Here is a 27,951-nt window from a genome sequence, read left to right as displayed (position 1 = left end):
GCTGGGGCAGGGACAGGCCAGGAACCCAGGCCCTGACTGTACAGAGCAAATCACCTCCTCTGTAAGCCTTGGCTTCTTCATCTGTTCCTTAGGAAAATCAAGACTGCTCAGGACCAAGGGACACAACGGCTATCGAAGATCGTCACAGGTTTACACCTCCCCTAGTGTGGAGAAGGGGCCTTGCTGAGGTAAGGGCAATTTGTCTCTGACACAGGCTCCCAGTGACAAAGGAGGAGCTGAGACCGCCCCCTCCTCCCTGAGACTGGCCCATAGCACACAGCCTGCCAGGCAGCCTATAAAGGAATGATTTAGTCAACCTTGAAGTCTGACCACCCCCAAGACCCTACAGCTGCCCAGAGCCTCCTCTGGCTAGGCTCATAGGTACAACACAGTGCCCGCGGGTGTTGGCAGGTGTGAGGCAGATATGGGTGTCCAGTTCAAGCATAAACTTTACACAACTGCTTGAGGGCCAACACACACACACACACACACACACACCTCAAAGCCAAGACCCCTCCTGTAATCCCAGAGCCACTCAGCACCTTGCTGCAGAGACTCTACACACAGCACATGAATCCTGCTAAAGCAGGGCCCTCCTTCTGGTAACAGGCAGGCTTCTTGAACAGTGATATTGTCTGGGCCTCTCTAGAGCCTTCTGTAAGCAGACAGCCCCCCCAGGGATCACCCACATCATCCCACCCTGCACCCAGAAGAAAGGAGAGCATCCTGGCCTGGGCGGCCGTTCATTCATGCAGTCAACACACATTTATTGGGCATCGACTCTGGTCCAGACCCTAGTTAGCAACAAGGACCTCAGAGGTGAAGTGCACACAGACCCTGCCCTGTGGCACTCACAGCCTGGCAGGGCAGCTGGTCACATGAGCAGACATTCACAATACAGTGTGGTCAGTGTGTTAGAGGTAGCACAAGTGACCGAGGGAGCACAGAGGAGGGACCCTGGCCCGGCCGTGGGTAGCAAGGACGGCTTCCTGGGGGATGTGTCACTTGAAAATTTTAGGGAGTGAACAAGAGTTAGGGTGTCTCTTTCGAGGGTATAGCCAGTGCAGAAGTTCAGAGGTTCGGGAGAGACAATGGTGGTGGTAGTGGCTAGGAGTCAGGCAGGGCCCACCAGAGGGCTGAAAAGCCAGTGGTGACAGGAAGCACTGAGGGTGTGAAGCAGGCAAGGGTATAGGGCCCGCCAGGAGCCATCATGGAAGGTGGCAGAAAAAGGGTTGGGGCGCCGGTGGGTGGCCATGGGCAGCAATGGGGGCCATGAGGCCCTGGTCCAAGGAGTCTGACCCTAGCCAGGGCTCAGCAGGGTGGGGGTGGGGGTGCAGGCTGCCAGCCCCGGGGCCTCAGTGTGCACAGCACTGGGTCCAGTGGCTTGAGTGTAGCCTGCTCTTGCAGCCCAAAGCGCTGCCCAGGCACCAGCCGGAACTCAATCCTCTGCAGCAGCTTGGCCATAACGACCTTCACCTCCATCTGTGGGAGCAGGACATGAAGGAAAGAGGGGAAGGGGGTGAGTGAGGGAAGCAGTGAAGACACGATGAGGGACGGTGGAAAGGGAGGGCACAGTGTGGGAGAGAGAGGCAGTAGGGAAGCATACTCTCCTTCCTGGTTCTCCTGTCAGACATGCTCAGCCTCACCCCCGGCCCCCCAACATGCCCCCAACCCTGTAGTCATTTCACAAGCCCTGTGCCTCCTACCTGAGCAAACTGCTGCCCTATGCAGGAGCGGTGGCCCAGGGAGAAGGGAAAGTAGGTGAACCGTGGCCTGCAGGAGAGAGGCCCTTCAGGGTCAGTACAAGGTGTCCACGCCACTGTCCCCTCCTATGACCAGGTTGGGCCCAGGGGCAGAGCCATCCTCAGCCAACTGCTGAGCTCCAGCCCTTGGGCAGGTATGGTGGCTACTGTTAATCACTGACTTGGCAGAACCTAGAGGCTGGGAGGAGGCTTGCCTGTGGATCATTATCTTGATTGCATTAATTGGGTGGGAATGGGAAGACTGCCCAGTGTGTGGCACCATTCTCTGGGCAGGGCACACTGGACCATCTAAGATGGAGAGAGTGAGGTAAGCACTGGCATAAACATACCCTATCCTCTCCGCTTCTTTACTGAAGAAGCCACATGCTAGCTGCCTCAAGATCCTGCCCCTGTGACTTCCCGTAAACTGCACGGACTGCATCCTCAAACTGAGAGCCAACCTAAAGCCTTTCCTCAGTAAGTCAGTTTCTCCACGTATTTATCACAGCCACAGAAAAGAAACTCAAAACAGCATGTGACCAACATCTCTGAGCTGTGATGTCCCCCCACACAGCCCCTCCTGGGGCTCTAGAGGAATGGGTCCTGTGGGTGCAGGTAGCTTAGTCCAGAAACCTCTGTGGTGCCCCATCACGGCAGCTCAGCAAGGGACTTACTTGGGTGCGCCAGGGCCGAATCGGTCAGGGTTGAAAGTCAGTGGGTCTTCAAAGTGGGTGTCCATCCGCCCCATGACATAGGTGCTGAACTGCCGGGCAAAGGAGCTGGTGTCTCTGGTTCCCAGGCCATTCCCCTTGTACCTCCCAACCCATTGCCCCCCAGAGGTGACCTGGAACATTGCCCCTTTCCACTACCCAGCCCCCAGAACCTCAAAGAGAAAGAGAGGGGACTCTGTGATATACCCTTGAACTTCAGGGTGTGTTAGACCATCCCAGACCTGGCACAGCCCTCTAGCAGCCACAGTGACCCCTGTATTGCAGATGAGATACCAAGGCTCAGAGGCTTACCTGAAGTTGCCCAGCAACTAAGTGGCCACAGACTGTGAGGTGAGGCCTGGTACTGAGAGGTACCTTCCTCCTGGCCCCTCCTTCACCTCAGTCTCACTTCAGCTTTCAGGACAGAAGATGAGGAAGCCATAGCCCCACCACCTTCACCTGAACCCAGAGTGCTCCTGAGGGAGCTGGTACACCTTCTATGCCCTGGGTCTTCCCTGGAAAAGCAGTGTGGCCCTAAAGGAGCTGTGGGCACTGGCCACGCTGGGCCTGCTCGCCTCACTTCACTGTGAGAACAGCAGCCTGGAGCTAAGTTGTGTGTGGGAAGCTGGGCGTGATAGAGTCAGGGGATCTACTGTGAACCAGGGGTGTTTGCTGAGCATTACCTCACACACGTGAACAGACTGACATTGGTGCCATCACCAACTATCATGCATGGAGGAGCCAGGCTCACAGGAACCTGAGGCAGGGTGAGCAGAGAGCTCAGGTGGAGCCTCCTCTATACATCAAAGCCTTGTGTGCACCCTCAGCCTGCCTGGCTACTCATTTCTTTACTGTTCCTTGACAGCCCTGCTGTGCCTGTGGCTGCCTCTGTTAGGCCTGGCAGAGACGGCCTCGTGGGCACTGAGTGAAGCATCCCCACTCGGCTCCACCCACATCCACAGACAGAGGCAAGGCAGTGGAAAGCGCTGAGTTGAGGACAACGATTAGTCCTGGAGGTGAGCAAGTGACATGCAGAGATGGGGGAGGGGATGAGTGAGTGAGTGAGCGAGCGAGTGAGCGAGCGGACCATACACAACAGAACTGTGCACATTCCTGCTAGATGCAACGGGCCGAGGGCAGAAGAGAGAGGATGGCAGTGGGAGGTCTGGCTGTAGGAGTTAAGAAAACGTGTAGGGGTTGGGGGGGGCATCAAAGCGCTGGTTACTGAAGCAGGAAGAGCAGAGTTTAGAGCCCCCCAAAGCTCACTTAAAATGCCAGGTGAGCACAGCTGCCCTGCTGCACCTCCAGCCTCAGAAGACAGAGGCAAACTCCCCAAAGTTGGCCGGAGAGACTAGTCATATCTACACTTGGGATTGCTTGAGAGACTACACAGTGAGGAAGGGGGAAGAGGGACTGAGTCTCCACAGCGACCTCAGGGTCCCACGTTCATGAGCACCACATGCTTGCATACGTCCCACACATGTGCTTCCTCACACGTTTATACTCCCACAGGCACACTTGAATGCATACAGAGACACACACACACACAAACACACCACTGTGACGGTGTAGCACCCCATATCTCCCTCCTGGCAGCTCTGGAGTCCAGGACAGTGACTAAGCCTCGGTGGATGCAGCTGTGTGTGGAACATTTCCTTTCTAGACCTGTCTGCTGGAGTCATTGGCTGAACATGTAAAGGGAAGGAGAGGCCTGACAGGCCAGCCAGGACATTTTGAGTGTCTGACCTCAGGGAGAGTCCCAGATTGGCCACCCTACGAACAAACAGGCCAGCCCACCTGAGGGCCCCACGCACCAGGAGAGGAGTGTTGCCGGGGACTCTGATCCCATCAATCAAGGTCTCCTCCTCCAGCAGGCGAAAGGTGCCCCATGCTGGTGGGTACAGCCTCAGAGACTCTTTGAGGACCTACAGAAGACATGCAAGAAGGTGATGTGGGAAGCCAAGAGACCCCAAGGCTAGTAGCAGTGTGCTCTGTCCCTGTCCCATTCCCACTGCACACACAGCCTTTCCTGGGACGGCCCAGATTCCTGGAACATCACCAGGAATCCAACCCCTCATGTGACCAAAGGAGAAAGTGATGTCTAAAGGAGAGCACTGTCCAGGATACAGGGGCAACATTGGGACCAGATGGCAGGGCCCTTCTCCTCCCAGAGGATGGTATGCCTGGTTAGGTGGGAGGGGCCTGCTGAGCCAGTTGCCAGGTGAAAAGCTTTAGAACCAGGCTTTGCCTGGAGGTACAATTTAGCCCCATTTGTTAAAGGGCCACTTTCCAACCCTGGCTGCATCCTTGGGGGAAGGAGGATATCTCCATCCTCCTGTTGAGTCCAGGGGAGCTTGGTCTCCAAGCAGACCCAGCTAGGCATCAAGGCTTGCCTCCCCACATCTGCCCAGAGGTGTCTCACCCACACTGCACACCTGGGATAGGTACTGCAGTCTCCCCAGATCCTCATAGTCCAGGTGCCTCTTGGAACCGACAACCTCATCCACCTCAGCCTGCAGCCTGCCGGGTAAAACAGAGAAGTTCACCTCTAGAGAGAGACTTACACCTGCAGCCCTTTAAGACAGGTGGAAGGGAGACAGAAAAGTGAGGCACGGGCTCCCCATGAGCACACGCTGCCTACCCCTTGGGAAAAGGCAGCTGCATCCTAGCCAGGCCACATCTGATAGCAAATAGGAACCGTGTTCTCAGAACCTTAAAATACCCATCCCTACTGTTTGTTGCTCAGATGCAACCTTAAAAAAAAAAAAAAAAAGAACACACCCCATGGAGCCTTTAAGACAATGCCCAGCACTGTGGACTGACAGAAGCTACAGCCAGAACCACTGGCAAGAATGGTCCAGGGAGGCTACAGCCTTAACGTGAAACGCTTCACACCTATCTGGATGGCAGTGAAGAAAGAGTAAATAAAACATAAAGACCAGAGCATAACAAGTCATGTGGAGCACTGGAGGAGCTGGTGTGCCATGGGTGAGGACAGAAAGCTGTGTGGCCACTGTGGAAAGCAGGGTGGTAGCTCCCACAGAGTCAAAATCAGAATTGCTGCCTGGTGATTCCACTTCAGGTAACTAGTGAGCAGCAGACAAAGGGCAGAAGCTGCCCGAATGTCACTGTGTCCAGAGAAGCCGAGGTCCCTCCAGCCCCACGATGGAGCCAGATCTAGACTTTCAAAAAGAAAGAAGATGGTTCTGACCAGGGCACCGGCGATCATGAGCCTTGAGGACTCGACCCTGAGTTAGCATGACCCGACACAGACACACCCACACTGACTCAGCTCTCGCCAGGCACCTACATAGATCAGTACACTGCAGGCTGGGAGAGCACAACTGTTTAACGGGGTACTGCTTTCAGTTGGGGAGATAGAAAGGCCCTGGGGTCAGGTGGTAGACAGGCTTGCACCACAGTGTCAACGCATTTAGTGTCCTTGTACGTTGGGCTTAAAAATAGTTCAAAGTGACCTATTTTCCCAGGGTCTGGGATGGAACCTGGGCCTTGTACATGCTAGGCAAGTGTTCTGCCACTGAGCAACACCCCCAACCTGCTACAAAGTGCATATTCCTAACATATCTATATACACACACATTAACACACATATGTTTATTTAAAATCCAATAAGCTTTTTTTAAATTTTTGAGTGTATCGGCATTATGCCTGCATATATGTCTGTGTGCCACACTCATGCCATGCCTATGGAGGCCAGAAGGCACTGGACACCCTGGAGTTAAACCTACAGATAGTTGTGAGCCACCACCTGGGTGCTGGAAATCAAACCTGGGTCCTCTGGAAGAGCAGCCAGTGCTCTTAACCACTAAGCCAGCTCTCCAACTCCCTAATAGGCTATTTTATACTCTCAGGCCGTCTCACTTCTACCCTTTAGACTGGTGGCCATCAATGCTTATAACAGGCTTCATCCACTTCCCAAGAGTTCCTATGGCTCCTCGCATGGCCAGAGGCTCTGAGCTTGGCTCTGTCTGCTGTCTGACACTCCCGAGGGTGCCCAGCAAAGGAAGCCAGCTAGGATCTGTGCAGCTTAGGCACCATGTCCCACCTTGGTCCTGCCACCTAAGGGCTGGTGGTCAGCCACAATTGGGATGGGACGCTCTGTGCACAGTGGGAGGAAAGGGACCACAGCTCTTGCTGGCCCCATACTTGTGGTCTCTTAGCAAACAAAGACTCATGGCCAATAGCACCTGCAGGAAACACTGCTAGCTAGGGCAGTGGGGAATGGGATACTGTGGAGGGGTAGAGTGACGGCTACGTCAGGGACCCCAGGTGGCTTTTCTGGAGGAGTGACAATATGTTCTCCAGGAGAAAAGCAGAGAGTAGAGCCTCTAGACCAGGAAACAAGCACAAAGGCTCTGGAGTAAAAGGAAACAGGGTCCATTGGAGGGTTCCAGCCATGGCGTGTGGGGACAGGGAGCTCTTGGAAAGACATCAGAAAAGCCCTTTGCCAGTCCCCAGGGCAGCCTTCATACCTCGCCACAATCTCTGGCTGCCGAGACAGCTCCATCACTGTGAACGCCAGGTGGTTGGCAGAAGTCTCATGACCTGAAAGAGGAAGGAGACCTCTGGGTGGAGCTGCAGGGGCTGCCCACGCCCTGCCCACGCCCTGCGCTGGGATCCTGGTTCTTCCCTCCCCCCATGCCTGAGGTCTGAAGGAGACGGTCTGTCTTTGCAAGCCCTCTGCTAGCCAGCGGGTGAGCACGCCTGCCCAAGCCTCTCCTTAGATGCCCAGAAAGACATTCCTTCCATCCTCCACACAGCTGCCCCCCCCCCCTTTCACAGAAAAGAAAGTCAAAGAGCCACATGCGGTAGTGCACACTTTTAATCCCAGAACTTAGGAGGCAGAGATGAGGTGGATCTCTCTGAGTTTGAGGTCAACTTGCTCTACACAGAGACCCTGTCTCAAAAAAGCTGAAGCTAGGAAGAGCTAGGAAGGCCCCCACCCTGCCTCAGGCTTCTGTGTGCCTACCCAAAGCCTTCCTGAGGTCCAGGAAGGAAGGTGCCCCTCTAGTCACAGGGACTGACAGAGGCCAGAGAGCCTCTCGGGAAATCAAACCCTTCCAGGGTGACTTGACTAGGGAGAGGGGCAGTCACATGAATGCACTTGAGACGGGCAACTGGCTCGGCGGGTAGCCTCCAGTAACCAGCCAAGCACAGGTAGGTGAGGCCACCTGCTCCTGGGGTCTCTCAGCCAGGACAGCTGAGGAGTGGCCAAGATGGCCCTAGGCTACCTGAGCTGTGAGGACGGGAAGGATTGCCCAGTCCTTGCTGGGAGACTGAGGTAGGAGCATGGGGACACTAGCAGCCCCAGCTGGCTCAGGCTCTCCAGAAGTTCCACACTGGACCTGGATCCATTCAGAGGCGGGCTTATTTCCACTTTTCTTTTTTGTGTGAATGTGGGAAAATATGCGCTCATTGGGGTGCACGGGGGTACACATGCATGTGTGTGTCCATGTCCACACAGCCCAGAGAAATGACCTCACATGTCATTCCTTGGGAGCCATCCACCTTGTTTTTTGAGGCAGGGCCTCTCACTGATTAGGTGAGGGAGGCTGGCTGGCCAGCGAGTCCCAGAGCTCTCTTGTCTCCACTCCCTGCACAGGGGTGCCAGGTGAGCACCCGCCTTTCGATGTGGATGCTGTTAGCTTCCACTCAGCTCCTCAGCTTGCACAGCAAGCAGTTTACCAACTGAGCTATCCCCCAGTCCCCAGAGATGCTTTTGACCCTGTGTGGGGATGGTGCCCTGTAGCCCAGCTCTGACACGGCCTCTGTATAGGCTTCTGCCCACCTGGCCACATCGCATCCATGTGTCCACCCCGTCCACTTCTGCCTCGAGACCATGACTTGTTCCTCCACTGCTCACCTGGGCCCTGCCAGCCACCCAGCATTCCTTCATCTTGTCCCATCTGTGTGGGTCCCCACTGCAAAGGGCTGTGGGAGGGTCCATATCATGCGGCCTCACTACTGTAGGGACAGCAATCCTTATGACGGGGGAGACAGCCCTCACCAATCAAGTCAGCTAACTACAGCCTACCATCAGGAAGAGCGGGCAGAAGAAAGTCTCTAGGCGTGAGGATGGCTTCTAATTGGGCCTAAAATGTGCTCATTGGGCAATTGTAGAGCATGTCCCTGAAGAGGAGGTACCTGCCAGACTGCTAGAGGTGAGGAGAGGCCCTCTGGGTGAGCAACAAAACTCAAGGAATGAGCAAACGAATGGATGCTCTTTGCACACAAGCCAAGCTAATAAATCTGAACAAAGCTGAAATGAGGAAGGCCGAAATTTACAGCCAGACTCTCCTGAGACAAAGAAGGCAGCTTCTCAAACATCCCAACCACCACCTAGGTCACAAGGACAGCAAGGAGACGGGGCTCCCTTTCCCTGGGACCCGTGGGGAGCTACGTCAGGGTTCAGGTACCCGGAGCAACACTTGGGCGGACCACACCCCAAGCTACATACCGGCAATGAAGAAGGTAACAAAGTTGTCCAGCAGCACTTCATCATCCTGAGCGCCCTCTTCAGCTGAAAGGCAAGGACACGCTCAGCCCCACGGCAGCCCTGGCTCCCCGGCCCCCAGCTCATGGAGCATCCTTTTCTCTGAAGCCAGAGGCAGAGCCAACGTTGAGAAGCATTGGGTGGCTGGACGGGGAGCACCCCAAGCCCACCTGCCCAGGCCTGCTCTTGGGTGCCCCACCTCGCCCCGCACCTTTGAGGATCTGCGTGAGGACGTCGGCAGGCGCAGCTTCACCCCTCTTTAGGGCCTCACGGCGACGCTGCACCCAGTCCTTTCCCAGCTGGCGCAGCAGGCGGATGCTATCCCGGATCTCCCGCAGCTGCTTTCTCTTCCCTGGCATGAACTGAAGGAAGGAGAGCCCCCACTCAAGGCGGCCCCCGAAGGTCACCAGTTCCCTCCCCAGCCCCCGCCCGGAAATCCATACAGCAGCGTGCTGGGGGAGAACGTGAGAAATTTCTAGAAAAGATCAAGCAGCCAGGCAGACCAGAACAAGAAGGCAGACTGAGTCCAAGCATGAGCTTCCCCCTCCTGCACCAAATCCCTGGAAATGATGGGAAGAGAGGCCCTTGCACCTCCATGCAGCACCGGGAAGAAAGGGCCCCTAAAGGAGGGAGACAGTTAGGGCTGCGTTGGGAAGGAGAAGTCGGGGGGCCAGAGGGAAGTGAAGTAGAACCAATGGCTGTAAAGATGGGGTGGCGTTGGGGGCTGCAAGCTCAGAGACTGAAGGCCCCCAGGAGCAGAAGGGAACCTGGAGGTTGGCTCAGGAATCACCTTTCCCCTCTCTTCTTCTTCATGTCTGGAATAAGGAAGTGATAGCTGGAGCTACAACAGCCATCTTATGACAATGAGGTGATGTGCTGAGGACAGTGGAAGACAAAGACAGAAGAATCCAGGGACGTCTGACACGGTGAAGTCATCATAGCACCCTAGAATGCCTGCTTTGGGGATCGGTTAACACAAGAAAAAAATTAACTCCTGACTTACACGAAGCCACTCTCTTTTGTCCTTCCACTTTTAGGTAAAGCATGCAAATGTAGATTCGGAAGTCGTTCAGGACACACTGGCACACAAAACCCATTCTGCAAAGGTCACTGAGGGAGGTGCTTCGGCACATGCGGAGGTACAACTGCAATGTGGTCACCGGGGAGAAACAGGCAGTACCTTCGCCAGGGTGTTCCGGGACGCGCTGATACCCTCTAGCATGACCTTCACTGCCCGGGACAGGGGCTTCTGGGCGCCCAGCAGCATACTGGTCTCCATCCCAAAGGCTGCCTATGGGGAGAGAAGGCTGATGTCAAACCTAGAGATTCAGGGGACAGCACAGAGCCTGGCACATGCAGCTGGGGACCTGGGCCTTGCTCTGTGTCACCCACACCTGATGGTGACCCACGGAGAGTCCGACCCCATGGGAAGTCTGGAGGCTCAAGTGGACAGAGCTTTTGCCTCCTCCCTGGGCTAGCACTGCTTGTCCCTGAGCTGCAGCCTTCCTGGGGTGGGGGTACATGCACACCCACACCCCAGTGCACTGTTCATGACTCCACTGGCTGCTTCCTGTGACCAGCCCAGCCTTACCCCACAGGGGTGCAGGAGACTGGCAGGCCTCAGAGAACATCCACCTCTGTCTTGACCAGCTGAAGCCAGTCTACCTCTGGGGGTCCACTTCTGAAGACAGAGGCAGAACCCCAGTTTCACACTAGGTCACTTTTAATAATCAAGGAGATAAAACATATGGAAACTATGCAGAGTATGCAGCGGCGGAGCTACAGAAGGGCAGAAGAGAGATGGGAACTCTCAACCCCTGGGCCCGGGCTTCCCCACCCCATCCCCCGCCAGCTAATGCCACCTGTCACCTTGGCCAGGATGTCGATGGTGGCACAGGTCAGCATGTCCTGCATGGACACCGGTGTCTGCCCGTCAGCCTTGGCTTCTAGAATTTCCACCAGCTGCTCTGCTTTCTCATTGAACGTCTCCATCAGGCTAACCAAGGAACTGGGAAAGCAGTACAGGCATCTACTGGTTGGCCACCCAGCCCCCTCATTCAGCCTCAGTGAGGCAGGTGGATCCTGTCAGTGTCCCAAACCAACCCCCATATTGAGACTGGGGTCAGAGCAACTGAACCTAGCCCTGAGTGAACACTTCCCTCTGCCCCCACCCACCCCAGTCTTAATGGTTTACTAGGTCCTCTGCCACTGTGATACCTCCATTCTGACTTCAAAGGGACATGACAATGCTGAAATTCTGGGGTCCCCAATAGTCCTAGAGACAGCTGCCCTGGCTCCCGCTCCTGCCCCTCTGTTTGCACTGTCTGCTCCCCTCACCTCCTTGCCAGGTCACCACGTGAAGCCTCTGGTTTTCCCATTTCACTTCCTGAGCAGTCACAGTGTCTAAGCCTAATGAAATGCTCTACCTAATTCCACTCTTAGTGGAAATGAGACCCTGGGTGCCATCTGCAACTCAGCTCCCAAAGCCACTGTGTTCTCTGCCCTGGGACATTCCCCCAGGCACAGATTTAGAAAGGTGCATGGAAGGGTACACTCCAAACTTAAAACCAGCCACCACGGGAGGAGAATGGCGCATTTTCCATTACACACCTCCAAGTTTTTACCAAGAGAAAGTGATGTTTTATAATCAAAACATTTGGTTGTAATCTGAGAAAAAGGTACATGGGTAATTTTTGCTCTACTCTTTAGAGATTTGCGTGTTTTTATTTTATGTGTATGAGTGTTTTGTTCACATGTATGTAAGTGTGCCACGTGCGTGCCTGGTACCAGTGAAGACCAGAAGAGGGATTCAGATCCCCTGAAAACGGGAGTTAGACAGTTGTGAGGCACCATGTGGGTGCTGGTACTTGAGTGCACACATGCAGACATGTCCATCGGAACGCAACCAGGTCCTCCGTAAGAGCAGCAAATGCTCTTAACCACTGAGCCATCTCTCCAGCCCCCTCTTTGTCCTACTTTTTTTTTCTTTTCTTCTTTTTTGTTTTTGTTTGTTTGTTTTGGTTTTTTGAGAAAGGGTTTCTCTTGTAGTCCTGGCTGTCCTAGACTCCCTCTGTAGACCAGACTGGCCTTGAACTCAGAGATCTGACCGCCTCTGCCTCCTGGAGTGCTGCGATTAAAGGTGTGCACTGCCGCACCTGGCAATATTTGTAAATTTGAAAATTATCTGGAAATTTGGAATTCTTTCCAAATAGGAGGCTTTTAAAACATTAACAAGAAAGTATAAAAGAGAAACAAAGAGAGCATTTTTTGAATTAGGGGTGGGAGTGGGGGTGGGAAAGACAGGCAATTCACTGTCCTTTACCGCTCTGGGAGCTCACCAGCTTGCTGTGACTCTCCCCCTCGCTGTGGCCAGCTAAGGCTCTTATCCTATAGCCAACCTTCCCTCAAGCACCTCTCCACACCCCTTCTCCCTAACCCCAAAACCTTGGAAGCAACTGTTGCTCTTAGGGAGGTAAAAAAAAAAATCCACCCCTTTGAGGGAAGGACTCTGCCCCCTGCTGACTTCTGCCTGCAACAGCACCTCCTACAAAGAGCAACACTCCAGCCCACGGCAGGCTGTTGCGCATCTGTCCTCGCTGTCCTTCCTCCCATTAGTACCTGGACATCTGGCAGCTTCCAGATGGTCATTAGGACAGTCTCTCTCTCTCTCTCTCAAGCACCAAGACATACTCCCAATGCCTGGGTTTCTCTTCATCTGCTCACATGCTCTGCAGAGATGCAGTGAGTGGCTGGTTGGGGGTTTTGTTTTGTTTTGTTTTGTTTTGTTTTAAAGCAATCACAGTCTGGTGAGCTATTTGGGCAGTGTGTGGCTGGCCAGTACTGACTTCCTGGCCACCACTGTAAGCAGAAAAGGCTGCTGGAGAAAGAGGGATACAGTATAGCCTCAGCAGCCTTTTGTTCTAAGCATTTGTTTGTTTGTTTGTTTACTGTGTGTGTGTGTGTGTGTGTGTGTGTGTGTGTGTGTGTGTGCACATGGTGCACACCTGGAAGTCAAAGGACAACCTGTGGGAATTGGTTCTCTCATTCCACCAAGTGGATCCCAGGCATCAGACTCAAATTGCCAGGCTTGGCAGCAAGTGCCTTTACTCACTGGGCCATCTTGCTGGCCCCCACACTCTAGTCTTTCCCGGAAAAGAAAAAAAATAGACCAGGCTCTTTTATTAAAATCTAGCAAAGTAGAGTGGAGGTGTACTTTCACAGTTTTTGTTCAGAGTGTGCCCTGACATCCTGTGGGTAATGGCTGGGGACTGCATCACTAACAGTTCCTGTTTTTTCCTTCATTGATGAGTTAGGACTTAGTGTTTGTGTTGTCCAAAGTGTCTTCCCTACAGCTTAATAATATAGGTGTTTTCAATGAAATAGTCATCTCTGAGGGGGCACCTTATGGCCCCTTGCTATCTAGTGAGAGCTCCTACAAATGCAAATGAATGTCAGGCACGGGGCTGCCACCTGAGAGGGCCAAGATGGCATACTCTGTGCCGTGTGTGTCTCAGAACGATGGACTTTTTTGCTCGGGGGTCTGGGGGTGTGCACATAGTACATGAGCACATATATGGGTGTGGGGGGTGTGCCCACGCACATGTGTGCTATTGTGTGTGGAGCGGAGCCCTGAGGTTGGCATGGGCTGTCTTCTTCCACTGCTCCCCACCTTATGTGTGGATGCAGGGTCTCTCAGTGAATCCAGAGCTCACTATTTGACCTAGTCTAGCCAGCCAGCTTGCTCTGAGGATTTCCTGCCTCCATCTCCCATATACTGAGACTACAGGTGGACCTCCATGCCCACCCAGCTTGAGGGGCCTAAACTCATGGCAAGCATTTACCTGCTAAGCCATTTCCCAGCAGAGAATGAAATGAAATAGTAATCAGACTTGAGGTCCTCTTCACCTTTGAGAAGTCATGAAGACTGTCCTCCAGTTTTGTTGTTGTTGTTTTGTTTGTTTGTTTTTAACATTTATTGTAGAAGATGCAGCTTGAAGGAGTTGGTTCTCTCCTTCTAACATATGGGTGAGAAACTGAGCTCAGGTCATCAAGCTTGGTGGCAAGTATCTCTACTGGCTGAGCCATTCTACAGACCCAATCCTGATGTTTTGACCCTGTGGTTAGAACCTTTTGGTTGTATCACAAGGAGACTACAAGCCCCAGGCTGAAAAGCCAGCTGGCACTTGAGAGGAAGAAGCAGGCAGATCATTTGCAAGTTTGAAGCCATCCTGGTCTACACAGTAAGTTCCAAAATAGCCAGAGCTACATAGTGAGACCTTATCTTGGAAAACAAACACAAAAAAGAAAAGAAAACTAAATAAACCTATATACACATCATAGAACGAACAGAAAACACAAATGTATGTATGTATCTGTATAGTCAATTATATGTAGATAATGCCTCATATGCATAAATACACATATACATTCGCACATGCATAAATTATATGTATATATTCATATATATGCATATGAATCACTTATTATTATGATCATAATACAATGACCTTCATACAGTGACCATCACATAGGTTTCTATGTCACAGCAGCTATCACATAGTGCCCATCACAGAGTGGCCATCATGCAGAAGCCATCACAGGGACTATCACACAGTCCCTGTGGAATATGTATACAAATGCAATTTGTTTGTTTGAGACAAGGTCTCATCACATAGCCCAGGCTAACCTAGAACTTGTAGTATTGCTATCTCAGTCTCCTCAGTGCTGGAGTTACAGGCAGAATCACCACACCCAGCACAATAAGTATGGATGCACACAGAGAACGAAATTATAAATCAAATTGTGGTTCTAGATACAAGTGAACATGAGTATATGGCTTTTTCTATAAATGTGAAATTATATCTAAGTAAAACATTACCTCCCTCAGAATGTTAAGCACAACTCAGCATGCTAGTCCATGACTACAAACGGTAAAGGCACATGCTCACAAAAAAGCCTATGTCGATGTGTCCTGGTGGCACTGTTCATGATAGCTGCAAAGTGGAGACAACTCAGCACCTACTAACTGAATAAACGACATGCATAGCCCTGTGGTGGAACATTATTCAACAATAAAAAGGAGACAAACATTAATGCAGGCTATCGACATCACTCTTAGTGAGAGGAACCAGGTACGGAGGACCACATACTGTGCTAGTGCATGTGTGCAATGTTGAGAATCCAGACAGAGTCAGTGTGATGAGAATTAAGGCGCGATGGTGGCACAAATCAATGAAGACCAAAAACTTATCAAATGATACATATTAAATAAGTGAGGTATGTGGAAAGAGACATATAATTCAATAAGAATTATTTTAAAAAATAATGTACCTTCAAGAATTAAAAAATAGTCCAGCTGAGCCGGGCATGGTGGTGCATGCCTTTAATGCCAGCACTTGGGAGGCAGAGGCAGGCGGATCACTGTGAGTTCGAGGCCAGCCTGGTCTACAAAGCTAGTCCAGGATAGCCAAGGCTACACAGAGAAACCCTGTCTCTTAAAAAAAAAAAAATTCATCATGGTGGCACACACCTATAATCCCAGCACTCAGGGAGGCAGCAGCAGGTGGGTCTCTGTGAGTTCAAGGCCAGTCTGGTCTACAAAGTGAGTCTAGGATGGCAAAAAAAAAAAAAAAAAAAAAAAAAAAAGTGAATAAGAAAATGAATAAAATAAGAAACCCAGAGTTTGGTTGAAGAGATAGCTCAGAGGTTAAGAGCACTGACTGCTCTTCCAGAGGTTCTGAGTTCAATTCCCAGCAACCACATGATGCCTCACAACCACCTATAGTGTTATCTGATACTCTCTTCTGGCCTGCAGGTATACATGCAGGCAGAGCACAATATACATAATATAAATAAATAAATCTTTTTTTTTTTTTAAGTAAAGAAAAGAAAAGAAACCCAGCATCTGCGAGGGGCAGCAGGGACTCCATCCTTGTCCTCACCTCTGGCCATTGGAGTCATGCAGCTCTTAATGTTCCCAAGACACACAGGGGTTTCCCTCAGCTCTTCCCTTTGACCACTAATGTCCCTACATTTCTCTTCAGCTGGGTGAGGTCCTGAATGCGAAGCCCTCTCCAGCCAGCACTGCCCCAGCCCAGGCAGGGCCGTCCCATCCCAGCATGCTCACCTGCGGCTGAAGGCCAAGTCCATGACTCTTCTCTGCTTGTACCAGCGCCCATAGTCGCATTCAGACACCAAGCCCTGGCCAAACAGTCTGCAAGAGACAGAAACTGGGTGCCAGAAGGAAGGCAGGGAGGAGGAGGGACTGCTCGGTGGGCACGGGGTCACCTTGGGGTTGAGAAAAAGACTGTAGGACTAAGTGGGGTGACGGCTGCCTCACACTGTGGATGTAGCCAGATCACAGGTGTGTCACTATGTGTGAGCTAGTGAGCGTGACACTATGTACATACAGCACGGTAAAAAGGAAGTGTGGCGTGTGTTTCAAAACATCATGTGTATCCCACAAACCTCCCATTTTTAACTAAATAAATGAGCAAGATGGCCCTGTGTCCCAGCATCAATAGTGCCCACCCCACCCCACCCCTGCTTTCCCCTATCTGCCTCCAGACAGGAAGGAAATATTAAATGCCAATGACGAGGATGGGGCCACCATGCACGGGGCAGCCATCATGGGTGCTGCTCGCCGTGGAGTCCTTCCTCCTCAGGTCCTTACCTCTCGCCAAACACAGTCTGAATCGCACGGTACATCTTGGAGTCCTTGTTGTACTTGGTGGACATCAGGAACTTCTAAATGGTGCCCCCCCCAAAAAACAACACGGTCCATAAGCGGTCGCCCTGAGCGCACCGGCGCCAGCCAAGCCCCAGCCCCACAGGGAATGCAACAGATACATGACACATGGGCTGCTGACACATACCAGGAAGCCTGTCTCTGAGCAAGAACGATTGTAGAGGGCTGTGGAAAGGGGTTCGGAGGTGCTGAGGGACTGTCCTATGACCACGCAACTGGAGTGGCCACAAGACCCTACACCATGCCTGCCTTCCAAAGCAGTGTGAAAGAGGCCTGCATTGCTGTGAAGCCTTGGAGACGCAGGAGGGACCCTTAGGATAAACTCACTGTCATTACCAAGCCATCCTCAAATGAAGGAGGTCTCTCTGGAGGAAGGGCCATCTTGTCTCTCAAAAGCTATGGCAACATCAACACTGACCACTGTTACCCAGCAGCCTCTGAGGCAGTCTAGCTCAGTAGAGACTGGCTTGGGCCGACCTCAGTATCTCAATCCATATTTGCTGTTACCCTGGATGAGTTTCCTTCTCTGGCCCTGGTGGTCTGTATATAATGATCACGCCTAAAGGGTGCCTGCCTCTTCCAGGGTTATAGTGAGGAGAGAGTTAGTCCTGCAGCAAGAGAGCTAAAAATGGGGTCCTGGTACACAGCAAGTGCTCAGTAAATGCCAAGGATGCATCAACATCCTGCAGTTTACCTCCTGCACTGTCAACTCTCAGACACACATGCTGTTTTATGCTCATCTCACACATGGATGGGAAAACAAAGATTTAAAACTAGCCCAAGGGGGCTTGGGATGGCGCTGAGTTGTAGAGTGTTGACCTAGAGAGCACAAACCCCAGGATGTGTCCCCAGCACTGCACAATGGGCACGGTGGCGGACACCAGCCATGCCGGCACATGGAGATGGAGGCAGGAGCGTCAGGAAGTTTAAGGTCATCCTTGGCTACAGAGTGAGTTTGAGACCAGCCTGGGCTATGTTAGACTCTGTACCAAAAACAAAAAAAACAAAAAAACAAAAACAAAAACAAACCAAACAAAAACTGAAGCAAGGTAAGAAGCAAGGTAATGTTTGTGCTGGACACAGAATTTGAACTAGGCAATCTGAGGCCAAGTGAAAGGAGATGATGCCGGTTCTGGGCTGAGGGAACAACATCTCAGCCATGACGTGTGAAGTGAGGTGGGCAGCAGAGGCCACAGGGCCCAGTTGGTCCTGGGCTTGGTCCTGGGAGCCCTAGGAAGGAGGAGTTGGGGACTTCTCTACAAAAATGGTTACTAGCTTCCACGGGCTCCACTCAAGGGTCTCACACCTAGCTTTCAGCAGAGAGCAGAGAGGAAATCCATGAGCCACCTCCCGAGACCTCAGCCCCACCCCCACACTGCAATTTATAAACCAAGCTCTGTCATCACCCTGCCCAGCCAAGACCACCATAGCAGATGCCACCTTCCCACTCCTCTCAAAGATCCCTCACATCTGTGACCCCTTGAGAGCTAAACTAGGGTACCCACCATTGAGCTGCCACCACCAAGCATCTCCCAGAGTCTAAGGATCCATGACTGACCACTGAGCTGAGCTTCGGGGGTGAGAGAGAGAGAGAGACACATGAACCCCTATACCTTACCTCTTCCTCTGGTCACCTCTGCTTGGTGCCACAACTGAGCCAGTAACAGCTAGGGACTTACTCTCCTGCTGCAAATAAACACAAAACTGGGCAAAAGAAAATGTCTGAAGTGTCTAGTCTTAGATGCTCAGTCATGCCATGCACAACTGTGAAACCAAAAGGATGGAAAAGCAAGACAAGGGTATGGTGACAGAGGGCCGTCCTAGCTTTCTGCCCCTATCAATTCCAGGACAGAGGCACTAAAGGAGACCTAGATACAGCCCAGAAACCATCCGTGCTAAGTGGAGCAGTGAGAGGGCAGGCTGTAGGAGGCTGGCAGTTTTAGGCCAGCATCCTGGAGGGGAGCTATGTGTAGAAAAAGCCCCCTCTGCACGAGGTCCTGAGAGCTGCATGAACACGCCACGTGCACACACAGTGACACTGCAAAACCAGAGGTAGCAGACACGGTGGGCAACTGTCTCGGTTTTGAGTGTCTCGGGGTTTCACACACACCACAAGTGGTTAAAGTTGCCTTCACCAGAACACACCAACCTCAGACATGAAGCCCTCAGCAGAGGCCACAGGTTCCTTCACAGACGGGCTGTCCCAGCCCTACACCACAGAACTTAAACAAGGCTGGGAGATTCATCTGCCAGCAAGTTGCTTGTCAAACTGAAGTCTGGCACTCTCTCATGAAATGAAGCAATAATGACCAAAACACCATTTTTTTTTTTTTTTTTTTGAAACAGGGTCTCAACCTGTAACTCTTGCTGACCTGGAACTCACTATGTGGGCCAGGCTGGCCTTGAACTCATAGAGATTCCCCTGCCTCTGTCTCCAGGTTGCTGGGATTAGAGGCGCACACCACCACGCAGGACAAATTCATATTTTAAGTGATTTTTTAAATTTTGTTTTTGATGCCATGGTTGGCCTATCTGTCTCCTAATGTATCTATCAATCCATGGAGTTCTAGTTTAGGGCTGGGGTTGAGTTCAGTGGTAGCACTTTTGTAGAACTCAGGCCTGGGGTTTTATCCCTGGCATCACCAAAGCAAAACAAAAACAAAACCCATTACGCTGGGCTAGAGAGATGGCTCAGAGGTTAAGAACACTTACTGTTGTTACAGAAGACCTGAGTTCGATTCCCAGCACCGGAGTCAGGTGGCTCACAGATGCCCCAGGGGAGATAAGCCTTGTTCTATATTTTGCATCCATTTGCACTCACATGTGCATACCCATACCCACACACAGATGCACACACACACACACACACACACACACACACACACACACACACACACACACACACATACCCTGAGTGGTACTTTGCCCCTTTCAGAGTCACCACAGCCACCCTGCATGCAGAAAGCCACACCCACAAGTCCACTGTGGGAACAGCCCCATCTACTGAGGTGTTGCTGTGTGCCAGGCATGGACCAGAGGGCTCACACACATCAATTCAGCCCCACTCCCAAGCCTCCCTGGAAGAGGCCATCATTCCTGCTTTACAGACGAAGAAACTGAGGATCAAAGTAATGAAGCCATTTGCCCAGGTCAGCGTTCGGATTTGAGTCCATTCCTGTAGATAGTGGGTGCTGTTCCTCGTACAACATGGCCTGCCCTCCTTGTAGCAGTAGGATGCTTAAGCCCCACCTCTGGGAAGACTAAACACACCCATGGTGGTGGTTGGAGGACACAGAAAAGCCTGTCACACATCAGTGGAGAGGACTCAAAGGAAACTGGCTAGAATTGCAATACTAGTCCCTTGGGCCCAATGTCCTCTGGGGAAAAGGAAGCGCGTGGCAGCAGAACCATCTCCTACCTTGACGGATTCAGGGCTTGTGACGATGACTGAGGTTTTGTGGAAGACATTGACTCTCACGACAGGACCGTATTTCTTAGCCCTGCGAACCAAAGTGACTGTCAGTTTGCCCAAGCTTGAATCCCATCAGCCCTGGCTCTGCAGACCCACTGTCAGGAGACGCAGACACATCCACAGGCCCAGTCACAAGAGGCCCGGGCTGGGGGTAGGGGTGTCTCTTGTCTGTTGTTAACCCATTGCTAAATCAGGACCCCTGTAAACAAACTCACTTTCCACATCCATTAAATGAGACCTGTATTACCCTGCTCTGTCCACAAAAGCTGTGCCAGAAGTTAAGCAACTCCAGATGTTTAGAAGTATTTTGGAATATGGAAAATAACACCCCAAATAATAACTGCTACCCGAGCTTCAAGTCAGTTTGCGGATGAGGAAACTGAGGGTCAGAGATGCTTCAAAAGCTGCTCTAAGGCTCCTCGGTTAGCCAGCGGGAAATCTTGGTCTCCTACTGCCTTCACTGCCTCTGTGCTCAGGGGAGCTGCGGAGGCAGGAGCACCCTGGGTAAGGTGGGGTACTGGGAGTACCCAGCTAGGAGGAACTGGGAGTCACTTGGGGCAGGGCAGGCCGACTGAGAGTTTCTGTGGTGGGTTAGACAAAGTATGGTCCCTGCTGAGAGCCCCAGGGTAAGAACAACAAGAGACACCTTGGGACTCACCAATCCAAAAACACATCTTGGAGCACACGGCCACAGGCCTCATCCTTTTTCCAAAAGTAGGGGAGATGTCCAAGAAGAAAGCTAGAAGAAAGGAAGACATCAGGCCTGGTAGTGGTCCCCCTCAAGGGTACCCTTCCCCCTCAGGACCAGGAGAGGTCGTGTTGGGAACTGAGATCTAAGGGGTGGGTGGCTTGGTGCTGGTTTGAGGGCACCAGGCCAAGATGCCAATGGTGCAAAGTCTGGTCCAGTGGGTACCAAAGGCTTCCTTAGAGAGCAGTCTCGCTTCTGTCCCTCTGACACTCATGAGACATTTGCCATGTGCCAGGTCTCATGATATGCCATACCCATGATGCCTAGCATCACCTGGCTAGGTGACACAGCACAGTAACCATCATCATCATTATTTATAGGTCGGGAGGAGACAGGAAGGATGAAGCCATTTGCCTGGTGTGTATAGCAAGCCCCAGGCTGAGCCCCACGGCTCTCATCAGGACAGGACATGCTGTCATCAGTGTGAGCAGCAAATCATAGGCACACCTGCTTGCTGTCACCTTGCCGCACATCTCAAGTGCACATGCTGTGTCACTGTATTCCTCTTTGCATCGCAGCCTCTTGAATGGGTGGCAGTAAACTTACAACTGGAGCATTTGTTCTAATAAGGAGGATCTAATAAGGAGAATCTAATAAGGAGGATCTAACAAGGAGGATCTAACAAGGAGGATCTAACAAGGAGGATCTAACAAGGAGGATCTAACAAGGAGGATCTAACAAGGAGGATCTAACAAGGAGGATCTAATAAGGAGGATCTAACAAGGAGGATCTAACAAGGAGGATCTAACAAGGAGGATCTAACAAGGAGGATCTAATAAGGAGGATCTAACAAGGAGGATCTAATAAGGAGGATCTAATAAGGAGGATCTAATAAGGAGGATCTAATAAGGAGGATCTAATAAGGAGGATCTGGTGACACCAAAAAACAATCAGGCTGGGACCGAACCCGCTGGCAGAGCACTTGCCTAACCTGCGTGAAGCCCTGGGCTCTGCCCCCGCCCCCTGCCCAAGAACTGCATCAGCTAGGTGTGGTGGCTCACATCTATAATCCCTGGACTCAGGATGGGGCGGTGGAGGCAGGAGGATCAGAAGTCGGGCCATCCTCAGCTACAGATCTGAGATGGGGCAGCGATGGATAAAAGAGCGGCAGAGCAATAGGGACAGGCGTGTGGGGATGGCACTTAACGCAGATAAAGAACACCCCCTTTCGCTGAGGGGCTGAGAGAAAAAAATTCACTTGTTAAAGTAATTGCCATGCAAGCTTGAGGGCCTGAGTTCTAATTCCAAGCACCAATGTTAAAAAAAAAAAAAAAGGTATAGTGGTTGAAGAAGATATCTAACATCTCTGTCCTCTACCTACACACACATGCATACACTACACACACACACACACACACACACACACACACACACACACACACACACGGAGGTGACTTGTGAGCTGAGGCACAGTAGAAGACGCACATATGAAAGCAGGAGCACTACAAGAAAAAGTATCAGGAGGTGGGATCACCAAGGTAGAAGGGTAGAGGGTATTGTGAACTTTGACCTCAGTGAGGTGAGGGTCACTGGTGGGATTTTGGGGGGTATTTGTTTGCTTCCTCAAACCGTGGGACAGGTGTGGAACATGTGCTCCACACAAGCACCGAGTTACAAAGAAAGTTGTGCCTCAGTTTCCCAAAGGTTCCTCACTTTTTTGGCTTAACCTCTTTCTCTGTCAACATCCCCAAACCTCATCCCATGAGCTACTTTCCTTTCTGGTCACAGGACCAACAACCTGAGGTGGGCAGACGGACGGACCCACTAGTTTGTGCCAGCCAGTGGACCAAAATGAGGAGCTTATAGCAGTGGTTCTCAACCTGTGGGTCACAAACCGCACAGGAGTCACATATCAGATATTTATGTTAAGATTCATAACAGAAGCACATTTTCAGTTTTATGGTTGGCGGTCACCTCAGCATGAGGAACTCTATTAAAGGGTCACAAAGTTAGGATGGTTGAGAACCACTGGATGGGAAGCAGAGACAACATCTGGAGTCCATGCTAAACCCAGGACTGAGGACTCACGGGAAGGCGCCGTGGTCCAGCCCATATCCAGATGAGGCCACACGGACGCACGGAAACAGAAAAAGAGGACCCACGGGCTAGAACATCACGCCAAGGTCATAAAGCAAAGAGACAGCATCTAAGGGGACTGAGTAGGTGCCACCAGGTAGGAAGGTGCAGAGTGGAGTGAGTAGAGAAGATGTCCCCATCTTTGGGGACAGGGGTGAGGGTTGGGGATGAGGTGGGCACCTGGGGCTGGCATTCACTTCAGCAACATGGATAGAGAAGCTCTGGCCAAAACTAGATGGTAGCTGGTGGGAGGGAGACTGGAAGCCCACAAGCAGGGCCTGCTGGAGGGCTTGCTGCAGAGGGCAGAAGCCGCCAGAGATGAGAGGGTGGAGAGACAGGCTTTTTCAAGGCAGAGATTGATGTAAAGTGTTACGTAAAAGTGGGGGAGATACAGAAGAAAACCAGTGGTGTAGGCAGGAGGGAGGTGCTGCTGGGGCCCGGCCACTGAGCCAGGGGGCCAGGCTGGCCTTTGGTCAAGGCATCACTAACCACCCGCAAGAGCAGCTAAGAGGTGCCTGTGGGCTGTGGGGCAGGGGTGGGCAGCTGTGACAGTGGAGGCCAGGGCAGGAATTTCTCCCCAGTTGCTCTATTTGCTGGGGGGGAGGAGGAGGCAAGAATAAAAGCTGAGCATGCGATTGGAGGGGGAGGTATCGGGGCTGAGAGAAAGCAAGAGAACCGCCTGGAGAGGGGGTGGGTGAGTGTACTGGAGCAGAAAGTGGAGGGCAACTGAGGTCACTTCCGGTAAGGGGCCTTGGAGAAAGGCGAGCTCCATACATCACACACTGTGGGCTGTTATTCCCAGAATCAAATATTCATTGCCCCTAAAACTATACGAAATGAGGTGAATGCTCTCAGATTTGAGTCACTGCTGTGAGTTTGGGTCCTCTTTCCCCTCCTGAGCCTGTCCAACTCCAAAGTCTACGCCTGGCTCAACAGCAACCTAGGAAGAGCAGGGAAGAAGGGGACTAAGAGCTGTTCCTTCTGGCCCCAGCAGGGGGCACCAGGAACAAGACAAGCAGGAAGACCTGGCGCTGGGAACAAGCAGATACCGCTGGCTGGGACCCTACACACAGAAGCCACTTGTCATAGGCCTGGTGATAGATTGCATAAGGCAAGGCAGGACATGGAGGGCAGGCAGGACAGCACTTCCCAGAACATCCACTTTCCCATAAGAGTGCCTGGCCAGCTGGGGAGACAAGGGGTCTATGGACTTGGGCAATAAAAGAGTAGAGGCCATCTAGAAGGGCCACTGTGAGGCCACCAGAGGGAGGTCCCCACAGTGGCTGGGGAACAGGCTATCCACCACAGGTGTGTGCAGGTAAGACCCATGAGTGTGTCTTGTGCCAGAAGTACCAAATGCTCAGCTGGGAACTCAGAGTGCACTGGATGGTACCACATAACAGGATCGGAGTGGGGCTCTCCCATGACTAAGCCCTGACTTGTGTTTTGTGGACCAGTCTCCATCCTAGACAACTCATGGACCAGCAATTCTGAGTGGGAAGAGAAAGCTAACAATGCCTCCATCTCCATCAGATCATTCAGGAGGCAATGCCAAGATATCTATCCCAAAATTAATAAAAAAACAAAAGTACGATAAAGAAGACCCTTCATCGCCAAGTGGTGCCCGCTGCATAGTACCAGCAGATGAAGGGATGATGACGTTTGCAGCAGAGACAGAGAAATAACAAAGCAAAAAGAGGTTGTGTGGGATCAAAACATGAGGCTGGAGTCTTGTGCCACCACACAGATCAGAGCAGCGGGATGCTGTACTCAAAGCCGAGAAGGCAGGTTGAGGGAGGGCCTCCTGCAGGGTGAGGAGGGTGGAGGGCAGGGTAGGGGTGCGGCAGCTGCTTCTTGCAGGCAAAGGGCCCCTTGCTTGCAAGCTGGCACAGCCCTGGAACACCAAAGGACAGACGCTGTTACATCGGTTTCCTATTAAACCTTGGGGTGGCCAGGCACAGTTTGTGAGTCCAGGCTTTGAATGCCAGGGCTTCTTATTTGCACTGGAAGGTGTTCCAGAACTTTCACTTAGTTTAGTTTTATATTTGACCACCAATCCGGTTTGAATCCAAAAATCTTTGCACTTGTGTACTGCTCAGTTCACCTGCTAAGGAGCCTGGTCTGGTTATTATGGTCAGCCTCTTCACGTTGCTCTGCCCTCAACAAACCTGCAAGTCACAGGTGTAAGAGATGGACAGTGTTACAGTTTGTAAGGGTCAGGGTTGTTTGTTTGCTTGTTTTGGGTCAACTTAACACAAGCTAGGGTTGCCTGAGAAGAAAAAACAAAAAAACAAAAAAACTTCAATTGAAAAAAATGCCTCCAACCAAAGTGGCCTATAGGCACTCTGTTTCTGGGGCATTTTCTTGACTAGTGAGTGCTTTGGGAGGACCCTGCCCACTGTGGGTGGTGCTGTCCCTATGCAGGTGGTTCTGGGTTGTATAACAAAGCAAACCAGCAAGCAGCACCTCTCCACAGTCCCTGCTTCCAAGTGCCTGCCTTGATTTCCCCATGTGATGGACTGTAACCTGCCAGGTAAAGTAAATGCCTTTCTCCCCCAAAATTCCTTTTGGTCTTGGTGTTTCATCACAGGAAGAGAAGAAAACTAAGACAGACACACACTGCTACATAGACAGCCCTTGATACGTGCTCAGTAAAAGGCAGGCAAAAGGGGCTCCAGAGTGTGCGCCTCCATTCATATGACGTGTCTAGTGCAGGCCAGCCATGGACACAGACACAAATGCACGCTGGGGATGCTGGGGCAAGGTGGACAGGGCGTGCTAGGCAGTGGATACCGGATTTCTTCTTGGGGTGGCAGGGGTGGTACAGAATCACTGGCGATGGTTATGCAACTCTGAGGCTCCTTCAGAGGGTAGATTCTAAAGCATGCGCATTACATCTGTTTTTTTTTTTTTTTTTTTTTTTAGAGAGAGTAGACAGAGCTCAGTCCTGCCTTCTCCAGACAGGCCCAACCACAGGCCCAAACAGGTCTGAAGGGCCAGAAGCCCCCGGGTTTAGGAGAAGACAGTGTCAGAACAACAAGAGAAGCTTGCCCGTTTCAGGTCTCTGGAGAGACTGATGGGAAACTGAACCTGGGAATGCCACCATATACAACTTCGAATCTGTGCATGTGCCAGGTTCTGCAGAGGGGGAGACACTCAGGGTATCACGGTGAAGGAGACAGACCCTTAGCAGGAGGCGGCAGCGACTTAAGAAATCTATGAGACGACTCTAATACATCCAGGGGTCCAACGGAAAGGCCCCTCCCTAAGGAGCTAGCAGTCTACTCAAGCCATGTAGGTCAAGGATAGGCTTATTTAGGTGAATTGAAAGACAAAAGTGCTAAGCAGGGCAAAAGGGGTCCCGGAGAGACCCCCAAGGTCAAAAAGAGGGCACAGGGAGGGCAGAGAGACAAGGAGAGAAAGGGGCTGCCTCCTTATGTTATGTTGCCAGCCACAGGGGTCACTCTTGAGTTCACACACAGGACTCCAGGCTGCCATGCTGGAGATGGTACCTTCCAGAATGTTCATGGTCAGAGACGTACAGAGGTCCTCAAAGTGTGTCTAATACCGTTGTTTATTTATTCATTCAACAAACACTGACTGAGCACGTGTAACATGGCAGGCACTGGGGACACACAAGCAAACACGGTGTCTCTGCCTTCCTCAGCCGCACATTCTGGTGTGGGGGCAGTTAACAGGTGGAAAGAAGGTGACACACAGGCCTGGTGCAAACGACCCAGGGCTGGGCGGGTTTTACACGGCATGACTGGGAACAGCCTGTTTGATGTGAGACCAAGACAATACTGTCCACGGGCCTGAAAAAGTTAATAGATAGATCCAATGGACCAGCAGGGGACCAACAGGCTGGCAACAACCATTAAGTATGCAAAAGGGAACAGGTACCTCAGCAGGGGCCGTGCTAGCTATGCAGCATGGTTCAAGTGGAACTGGATTTTTCAGCTCTAAAGTGAGGGGGAGCCCTCAGGACACTGCCGTAACACACCTATTCTAAGCTTCAGAAAGCTTTTGCCCAGCATGGTGGCACATGCGTTTAAGCCCAGCACTCAAGGTGCAGAGAAAGGAAGATCTCTCTGTGAGGTTTGAGGCCAGTCTGGTCCACATACTGAGTTCCAGGATAGCCAGGGCTATGTAGAGAGACCTTGTCTTAAAAAAAAAAAAAAAAAGAAAAGAAAAAAAAAGAAATAGAAAAGAAAAAAAGAGAAAGGTTAGCTTTTGACGCAGGTCACTGGTAAAGTGAATAAGGGCCAAAAATGGAATAGAAATACTGAGGACAAATGGAATGTCCCAGGACATAAACACAGACGCAGGGAAACGTAACGGAAGTACAGTATTCTGTACTTGGATAGGATGGCCTTGCCCAAGTCCTAAAGTTAGCAGCACCCACTTTGAAAGCAGGCTGACCTGGGCTTAAATCTAGGCTTACCAACTGTGTGACCTTGGGCAGGTGACTTCGCCTCGCGAGCCTCAGTCTGCAGGTCTGAACGATGGGGTAACAGCAGCGCCTACCTGACAGGACTGTCGCTGCCATCACATTTGTGCGGCCCAGCCAAGCGCGGTGGGCGCCCAGCAGCTGCTGCGGCTGTGAGTAATTTGTTACTAAGAATAGTTAGCGCCCCTCTCCGGGGCCTGCGTCTCCCAGCTGGTCGCGCGTACAAGACGAGGCTGGACCCCTGGCCCGGACGCTGGCTCGAACGCGGTCCCCAGACCCCTCCCCGGATCGAGCGCCCCAGCCATGCCCCCGCCCCCACCCCCGCTCACCTGGGCCGCGGCGGCCCGGGGATGTGCTCATAGCGGCTGCGAGCGCGATGCACGAAGGTGCAGCAGAGGCCGAAGGCGAGCAGGACCGCGCTGCCGAGCAGCAGCAGCCCGGGGCTCATGGCTCCGGGCCCGGCCGGGGTCGGCGCCGGGTGCCGAGGGGGCC

The 27,951-nt window shown here is 52.0% G+C and overlaps 1 protein-coding gene and 1 long non-coding RNA gene across 2 annotated transcripts; one reads left to right on the top strand and one right to left on the bottom strand.

Annotated features, from left to right (window-relative positions):
• Positions 1-49: 49 nt before the first annotated feature.
• On the top strand, positions 50-10,153 carry LOC127193920 (uncharacterized). The gene is made up of 3 exons (XR_007831191.1): positions 50-188; positions 9,792-9,892; positions 10,004-10,153. It is a non-coding gene; the product is annotated as an uncharacterized LOC127193920 (long non-coding RNA).
• Positions 1,099-27,951, bottom strand: LOC127193916 (cholesterol 24-hydroxylase). Its single transcript, XM_051151228.1, has 15 exons — positions 27,789-27,951; positions 20,844-20,924; positions 20,132-20,213; positions 16,639-16,712; positions 16,093-16,179; positions 10,836-10,974; positions 10,147-10,257; positions 9,178-9,328; positions 8,931-8,993; positions 6,946-7,018; positions 4,888-4,972; positions 4,267-4,377; positions 2,417-2,505; positions 1,707-1,773; positions 1,099-1,482 (listed from the first exon to the last, which is right to left on the bottom strand). Exons 1-15 carry the CDS (start codon positions 27,905-27,907, stop codon positions 1,312-1,314), a joined length of 1,503 nt encoding a protein of 500 aa, XP_051007185.1. The 5' UTR covers positions 27,908-27,951; the 3' UTR covers positions 1,099-1,311.

The sequence above is a fragment of the Acomys russatus genome, chromosome 1 (genome assembly GCF_903995435.1).
Source record: "Acomys russatus chromosome 1, mAcoRus1.1, whole genome shotgun sequence".
NCBI lineage: Eukaryota > Metazoa > Chordata > Mammalia > Rodentia > Muridae > Acomys > Acomys russatus.
Note: the sequence above shows the minus strand (reverse complement) of the source record. Positions and strands in the feature narration are given on the sequence as shown.